The following is a 7810-nucleotide window of genomic DNA, read 5'->3' as shown; positions in this document are numbered from 1 at the left end:
ATTTGCATTCAAGAAATGTGGTAAAAATACTTTATTAACTTATGTTTTTTACTTAAATCTTTGCGAAACGTTTAAACAAAAGTGTTCACTACTTGTAAAATCATTTAGTCTAGACAGTTAAACAGAATACACGGCAAAGCTCTATCGATGGCCCATGAATACACGTAATTGTTTCCAAGACTGTCCTGGGTTAATTGTGCACTAATAGAGAACGACTATAAAGACAGCTGCATTTATACCTCATTTACATTATGAATAAACATATTCTTGTACTTCACTAAACTACGCATGCCTCAAGTCAATATAGAAAGTAGTATATGAATCAGGCAGTTATAGTTGGAACAATTTATGCCATTTTAAAATAGAAGATCCATTACCCCGAACCACATCGTTCCAATGTATCTCCTCGCTTCTGTCGCTGTTATTGCGACCAATAGAGAAGCGTCCAACCAAAGATTTCCGCGAGAACGGCCGACTAACACGAAGAAGTGTCACTAAAAGTGTCACGTTGACTAAATTATTGTCGGGTAAGAAAAACGAGAATTTCTCATTGAATTCTGGATTAGGAGAGTCTTTTTGAATCGAGGTTTTTGTATTAAACAATAAATCCCCGATTGATGATATGAGCTTGAGCTCCACATACATGGGTGTTGCTTTGTTATTGACCAGTGGCCCACAACAACGTGTCTTCAATATTTCAATATTCAGTCGTTGAACAGCCGAGCGATGTTGTAATGAGACCAAGAGTTCAGGTTCCTCCGAACTTGAATAACGTGAGCTTACATCGGTCGACATTGAAACGGGACTTAAACTTCGTTCCTCCAAACGATTTCCCAAAGCCAGTCCTTTTGTCGGAGGAAACATCTCTATGTCTATTGATTTCCACTCAAAACCGAGTCTCACATTCTTCAGGGCGAAAATCCCTTCGGCCAATAACGCTCGTTTCAGCATCTTCCCGCCTTCGTATAGGCGAAACCTCAATCGCATCTGTGGGAGTCGTTCTCTTGGGTATATGTAAAAAGCATGAGGCTCTGTAAAGTTCTTTGCTTTAATACGATACGTCTGTCTTTTATCTGGTAGTAAGACCAGGTCAACTTCCATGTTTTCTTTATTCCGAACCATTCCCTCGTTTGTCATCTCGACTTTACTAATTGTTGTCGTCAGTTTGGACATATGAAATGTGTAGTCCAATACGAAGCGCATTTTTGCCACCGTAAAGTCAAAATCATGGTTTGCAATTTGACTGGATAAGGTATAAGTTGATGAAGCTGGACTGATGTTTCTATTCTCATTACGGTTCAGTGTCTCGTAATTTGAACCAAAGGAAAGATCTGGTGAAGGATTGCTGCGTCTCGCGTCTATAGACACCCTGGCAACATCTCTTGAAGGTCGATAGTATTTCGACCCTTGAGTAACGTCTGAAAGAGTACGACTTGCAGTGGGACGAGAGTTGCTCGGACCCGGCCTTTCTGAAATATACTGCTCTGGGAAGCGTTGTGTTACGCTTTTGTATGAAGGAGGCGCATAATTTCGACTTTTCGTCCTTTCTGTTGAGCTCATCTCTGTCGAATTTAAATTCGATACTCCTCTTCTTCTCTCTCGTAGCCCCTCCACTATTTCTCGTTTATTTCCTGCCGAATTTCTTTCTTTTTCAACCTTTAAATTGACAAAGTTTTCATCCTCGCACTTGTTCTCATCTACAACAGTTTATAGACATTCAGTATCAGACGAATCAACGGTCGCATCACGACCACGTGACCACTAGCTCAAAACACAACAGCAGGCGTAGAAAATTGCAGCATAATTTAGCGTTACATACGCTATCGCCATACGCCATCGGAGACAAAGATTATCAAAAGGCATTTTAATAACCTTCTTTGATCTACTTATTCTTCAGGAGTCCGATGAATACAAGTCAACTCAAGAATAATTGGCGGTTTTCCCGGGTGAATCGTTTTATAAACTGATTTTTTTCTAATCTTGCCTCGTGAATTGATTCGGTTGCTGAAAAATTGGTTCGTGCAATTACATGTGTGTTTGCATTTTTTCTCGTTCGGCGGAATACGGGCAACGTATTAATAGTTTTTTTTATCAAAATTAACAAGTCAGGAAGCTATTGTCAGCTTTTTCACAATTTCTTAGCTTTCAGGCTTTTCGTGTTGTGCGAGGATGATGCACAGCATGTGAACTTTTGACTCGTCTTTTTCTTTCCAACAGACGTCTAATAGATAGCTGTGCCGTTATATGCGGTAGGAAATAATGCAAATTAGGAAAAACTGTCAGCATAAATATTTCATACGATTGCATTATGATATTTTTAGCTCGTTAATAATTTAACGAAAGCATTGAAATACTTGTTCGCTGGGGTTTTCATTAATGACTAAGACAAGCGTAAAAACGTGAACTTTAACGGGATGCGGCTTTTATGACCTTGGTTTTGGAATATTTGAGGTGGAAGTTTGGCTAGGTTTGAAAACCTTGTAGTTTGCAATGTGGTCACATTGTTACCAAAGACTAAGAACAATGATGCATAGTAAGCGTGCGATGACACTTGTGGTAGAGTCTTTCAATACCTGTATAACGATCAAAACCAATGAAAATGAAACATGCATCAACGACGTATAATCGTTTTTTTACTCGTCTTCCTCCAAAGTTTATAACCATTTTGAAATGTAACTGTGGAAACATGGAGTGCGTGAAAAACTTGTCCTGAACATCTGTTCTTTGAAATTGAATACGTACGCAATGCGGTAACGGGCCTGTATTGTGTTGTGCATTAACATTGCATAATATGTATTATGAGTTTATTTTTGATGTTTATTCATCGAAACATAACAATGCAAGTCAAGCTGTATTGTTTACTTGCAAAATGAATTTATATTACTCCCCTCAGTGTACACTAAAAAATAGCTACATTTCTTTACATGATTTAAGATAGTTTACATTGAACGTAGTTGACATATCAACAATTGACCGATGGTGTTAATGTCTCCACATGTTCAGTCGCTTGCTTGGCCATTTTAATATCTTCATCAGTCACATTGATCCACGACTCACTTTCAGTTTGCTCCTTGACGGCCGACGTTGTGGAAGTTGAATCGTTCATAGGTTCTGTTTCTTGTTCAGCACTTCAAGGTGAAAAAAGAATTATCTTTAATATGCTATCCATGGACATTATTCATAAAAGCATAAATGATGGCACATTATTCTTAAAAACATGTTTAAAAATAACTTCATTAAAAACTTATGAGAAACATTCACTATTCAAAATAATTCCATAGATTTGTTCCGTAATTTTTCTCATTAAGTAATGTGAACACAGATATATTATATTTCTTTCAAGTAATATACTCAAAAGATTGCTAAACAAACGGTCACATCTAAATCTTGTTCAATCAATTCATTGCAGACGATCTTCTTACCCAGTATTATTACTAATTTCCTCTTCACCGATTTTATTCTGTTCATCCAAAGGTGATCGCTTATCACCACCATTGTCATCATTAGATTTTTCTTTCTTATCTCCTTCTTCTGACCCCTTGTTGTTTCCAAAGTATTCGTGTGCATAAAGCGGCACAAATGACTCAAAGAAACCACAATCCTCGGTGAGATTTGGCAAAAGCCAAAAATGATGTTTACCCAATGTTATCAACCACACGAATGAGAACAAAACGTAACGAACTAGAATAAGTAAACATGTTAAACAGTTGTTACTTAAAGATTAAGATTATTCAACACCGCAAAAGATTATTCAAGTGACGACACGAGATATTGAAAGGCAATATGTCGAATTCTCTTCTTAGACTATGTACAAGTTGTAGACAATAGCCAAATCCAATTGCTATCTCAAATAGTTAAATATTACAAAAATCATATAGCCAATAATTATCAACAAGGAGGCTCTTTACTAAAAAATGCTCTGCTGAGCCTCCAAACAATTTTAACAAGGATAAAGCTGAGAATCCCACCAATACATCCTAGTATAAAATTATCAGTAAGCTAATAACACAAAGTATATTTGGTTGGTTTTAATTTACCAAGAAAACAGACAATAACACAATAGGCTTTGAACCAACTCAAGTAAATAATGACCCAAAAATGTGTGGAACTTACACAATGCAACAAAAATCAAAACACCAAGTAGTATTGCTGCACCAACGCTCAGATACCATGTATATTCTCTCATTTGTTCTGGCCACAGAGGGAACAGACAAATAACTACAGCACCAATCACTAAATGACATAAAACAATTTTACAACATGAAGAAAAAGTAGAAATTGAAACATTATTTACGACAATTCCTATTAGTAGTTTTGAGAAAAAGATGACAATGTGGTAATGGCTTTTTAAATGAAGTAATTGAGGCAAGGAAAAGGAATGTAATGTTACAAGACATGAAATAAGATGGAATGCTAACATGAAAAGAGTACAAAACCAAAACCTGAAAAAACTGATAGAAGAAGATGTTGGAAGATAGAACATTAGACGACGACGTTTGTTCTATGCTGATGTGAAAGCCAAGTTTTAACAAGCATATGCAAATGTGGTACTGGTGATGGCTTGTTAAATGAAGTAATTGAGGGAAGAAAAAGGATTGGATTGCTATGACTTGAAATAAAATGGATGTACCACCATGAAGGGCGGAAAAAATAGATCAGACGAAAATGGATGCAAGGGTAGACAGAACACTACACAACGACGATGACAACGATGATGAGAAAGTTAAGTTTCAACTTACCAACCAATACTCCATATATGATGGTTCTTGGATGAACTGGATCAAATACCCACATGTACACCTGCATAGTAAAATTTTTGACTTTTTGACAAAAAGAACATTTTGTTAATCGTTGAAGCATTTTGAGAGGGAAGACAGGTTTTGGTACAAATGTTTTTCCGGTTGTGACAAATATAATAGTTCGAATAGAATCTTTTCAAAGTTACTCTATGGTAAAAAGGTGTTCTGTCAAATACCTCCTCGCCATCCAAGAATTCTTGAAATTCATGGAGTTCCAGTTTTACTTTAACCTTTCAGAAACAAAGTTGTTCAGAAATTCATGCTTCCATGAACAGGCGAACTATATTAACAGCACGGTATATGAATAAACCTTCACTTTTTTCCCCGCGGATCCTTCAGGCTTGTCACTTGTTTCCTTTGTGTATAAAAATTGATTTGATTGAAAATTGTTGCCATGTTTGTCATAAATATCAACAATCGATGAATGTTCACAATCAGCAAATTCACCTTATTTTTGCTGGATTTTGGAGAATCTTTGCTTCCTTTTTTCGATTCTTCTTTTTCGCTCTTTTTCTTCCTTTTTACTCTTGTAACGCGTTTGAACATGTCTAATTCCAGCAAACTACAGAATGAAACCATGTGTGCTTTCAATCATAAGTAAAAAAGCCACATTTCTCGCGAGTTTACAATTTCAAAGTTCAACCATTTTATTTTGAAGTCCGAATCATTAACTTGTTTAATCGAAGGGCATGATATAATAAAACTGTTATCTAAGCTTTCAGCTTGATGCATAAGGTTCTTCGAGCATCTAAGGAAAGTCGAAGAACGAATAATGTTTCTCTGTTCTACAATACACGAAATTGATTCCAAATCCAATCTCTGACCGACATGTCGGACATAGCCGACTGCAATACGGGTTTAAGGGTTAGGATTACAGATCAATTACGCGTATTTTTGTAGAACACGAAATTATTGCCAAAAAACCCCCCGGATAAAACAGTTGTTTTCTACCAGATCCAAGCCGTGATCCACACTGTACCAAAATGTACTCTTAGTGTAAAAAGTGCTCAAATCATAGTATGCACTGAACTTTTGACATTGCAGACGTAGTTGATTACGTCACAATAAAGCAAATTTAAGTGAGTTGATGCTGTGACATGTAGCGCTATGAACCGTATACGTCGTCTCTACATTTTCGTGAGAGTAGATTTTGAAAATTTACATAAAGAAATAATCTGCCTACTTTTGAAGATACTTTTGAACAGACTTTCTATCCGTGAATAAGATTTCAGTACCGCCTTTACCACTTGCCCATTTAGAATCGAGAAGGCAGTCAATGGCCTTTGCACCTAAATGATGTCAAAGTATGTAAATCTGAGGGTTAGAGGGGGCAGTTTATTACCATATTGAGCGATATAAATGTTTAGACCTTTGCACATGTGCAGTGAGTCGTGCACACCATCACTCACCGCAATCAAGAGAAATAATTTTTGTGACGTGTACAAGTATCGCGTTCATTACGTTACTTATTGTGTTGTATGAGCCGAGAGAAGGTTAGCATCTCCCTCGATAAGGACGAGAAAAGTCTACGGACTTTGAAACTATCAACACATGGTTAAGGCAATGCTACTTACTTCGTAGCATCTAACCAATTTTTTGGACGCGTTCGTACCATGCTATTAATAATCAACATCTTTCCAATAAGATGCGGAAAGCAGATTAGTGATATTTTAAATTAGTGTTTCCGTTAGAACGATGCGCTTAGTTTAATTGATGATATGAAGCCAGGGTAGCTTTATACAGCATTTTGTCAATTCGTTATTTCCATAACATTGACATTTACTGTGGGCCTGTCGTATTTTCTGTTGGCAGCGTGCTTTATAGGAAAACTGCACAACGTTTACCCACAATTACACTATACAAGTGCATGAAAACGACTTAAGTCAATAAGAAACATAGTCAACACAATACGCACCTTTAAAGTATTGCATTTTTTCGCTCTGATAAGTAGACGATTTCGTTTCACAATTAAAACGTAAATACTTAGCAATTTCATTTTGCTCATCATTGGCCTCGTTTTCTTCATCCTCTGATTCGTCGTCCTGTAAAGACAAAAAAACAGGCACCATAAAAACGTTCAGACATGTTTTACAAATTTACATTTTTATCACAATGTTGCGATGCGATTTTATTACTTTACAATTTTAAATATGGAAAATTCTCTTTTAAAAGCAGTAATTACCTCTTTTCTTCTACGTTTTGCACGTCGTTCGGCCATGTCAAAGCGCTACTTTTTCGTGAAATAAGAAAATATAACTTTAATATGTCGCGATGAAATTTTGTTTATTTCATGAAGAACAAATATAACGAACTTTTCCGATCAATAACCGGTATACGCCGATGATTATGTTGACCGCAAGTAAGTAACTGGATAGATGAAAAATTTTTCTGATACGAAAAACTGTCAATAAAAAACCCCTGTTGCATTGCAGAGACTTGATTAATAAGCAATAGGAATTCCCCATTAAACAGCTGGTTTCTTAGACAGTCTTTTGAAATGACTGCTCTCAGATTTTTTCGTGTACAAGGATGATTTCGAGAGCATGCTAATGTGCATATGAATGATAGTTACTTCTAAAATGTAATAACACGACAGCAAGCTGGACTTTCGAAATGGTTGGTTGGGATAGAAAGAAAACAACGAATGGGACGCGGTAACAGTTTGCCGCAGTTATAGCCTCATTATGAGAGGCCAAGACCTCCCTCCATATCTTTTTGGCCAATGAATTTCGTTCTCTCAACCCTAGTTTCTTCAGCCTCTGGAGCCTCACACTCAACCCGTCTTTCCACTTTAAAAACTGCTTCAACTTTGGTTATATTTTTGATAAGCCTGATTGGTTGTGGTGTATTAAAGCACACCCTCTAAATGGCATGACTCTTTTGCTAAGAGTACCAGAGGTAAAACGGAGTTTTCCAACTTTGCCCATCCTATGAGAAATCTTTTGACTCATGGGCACGGTTTCGAGCAGTCCAGTTCGCTTTAGTAATTTTTTTCAATAACATTAAATTCA

General features: G+C 36.6%; 2 protein-coding genes and 1 non-coding gene across 4 annotated transcripts; 1 reads left to right on the top strand and 2 right to left on the bottom strand.

Moving 5' to 3' along the window:
* Positions 1-16: 16 nt before the first annotated feature.
* Positions 17-2487, bottom strand: LOC124444996 (synaptotagmin-16-like). Its single transcript, XM_046995704.1, has one exon. The coding sequence runs from the start codon at positions 1558-1560 to the stop codon at positions 331-333; it is 1230 nt and encodes a 409-aa protein (XP_046851660.1). The 5' UTR covers positions 1561-2487; the 3' UTR covers positions 17-330.
* A 370-nt stretch (positions 2488-2857) lies between these two features.
* LOC124444998 (translocation protein SEC62-like) lies at positions 2858-7111 on the bottom strand. Of its 2 annotated transcripts, none has more exons than XM_046995705.1 (10): positions 6982-7111; positions 6715-6841; positions 5983-6088; positions 5247-5361; positions 5110-5160; positions 4976-5029; positions 4740-4800; positions 4114-4233; positions 3423-3681; positions 2858-3128 (listed from the first exon to the last, which is right to left on the bottom strand). In XM_046995705.1, the coding sequence occupies exons 1-10, from the start codon at positions 7015-7017 to the stop codon at positions 2963-2965; spliced, it is 1095 nt and encodes a 364-aa protein (XP_046851661.1). In that variant the 5' UTR covers positions 7018-7111; the 3' UTR covers positions 2858-2962. The 2 variants fall into 2 exon arrangements, with proteins under 2 accessions (XP_046851661.1, XP_046851662.1); XM_046995706.1 differs by having other exon boundaries at positions 5110-5154.
* Positions 6271-6399, top strand: LOC124445045. Its single transcript, XR_006948086.1, has one exon. It is a non-coding gene; the product is annotated as a U6atac minor spliceosomal RNA (small nuclear RNA).
* Positions 7112-7810: the final 699 nt, after the last annotated feature.

The sequence above is a fragment of the Xenia sp. Carnegie-2017 genome, unplaced genomic scaffold (assembly GCF_021976095.1).
Source record: "Xenia sp. Carnegie-2017 unplaced genomic scaffold, XeniaSp_v1 HiC_scaffold_21, whole genome shotgun sequence".
NCBI classification, from domain to species: domain Eukaryota; kingdom Metazoa; phylum Cnidaria; class Anthozoa; order Malacalcyonacea; family Xeniidae; genus Xenia; species Xenia sp. Carnegie-2017.
This window is presented reverse-complemented; position numbering and strand designations above follow the sequence as displayed.

Excerpts from the sequence above, each read along its gene's own strand:
- LOC124444998 (XM_046995705.1), bottom strand. The coding sequence starts at position 7,017 with ATGGCCGAACGACGTGCAAAACGTAGAAGAAAAGAG. Across the intron at positions 6,089-6,714 it reads AAAAATGCAATACTTTAAAG|GTGCAAAGGCCATTGACTGC; the intron begins GTGCGTATTGTG and ends GACATCATTTAG. Across the intron at positions 3,682-4,113 it reads TTTGATTTTTGTTGCATTGT|TTCGTTACGTTTTGTTCTCA; the intron begins GTAAGTTCCACA and ends TACTTATTCTAG.
- LOC124444996 (XM_046995704.1), bottom strand. The coding sequence starts at position 1,560 with ATGAGCTCAACAGAAAGGACGAAAAGTCGAAATTATGCGCCTCCTTCA.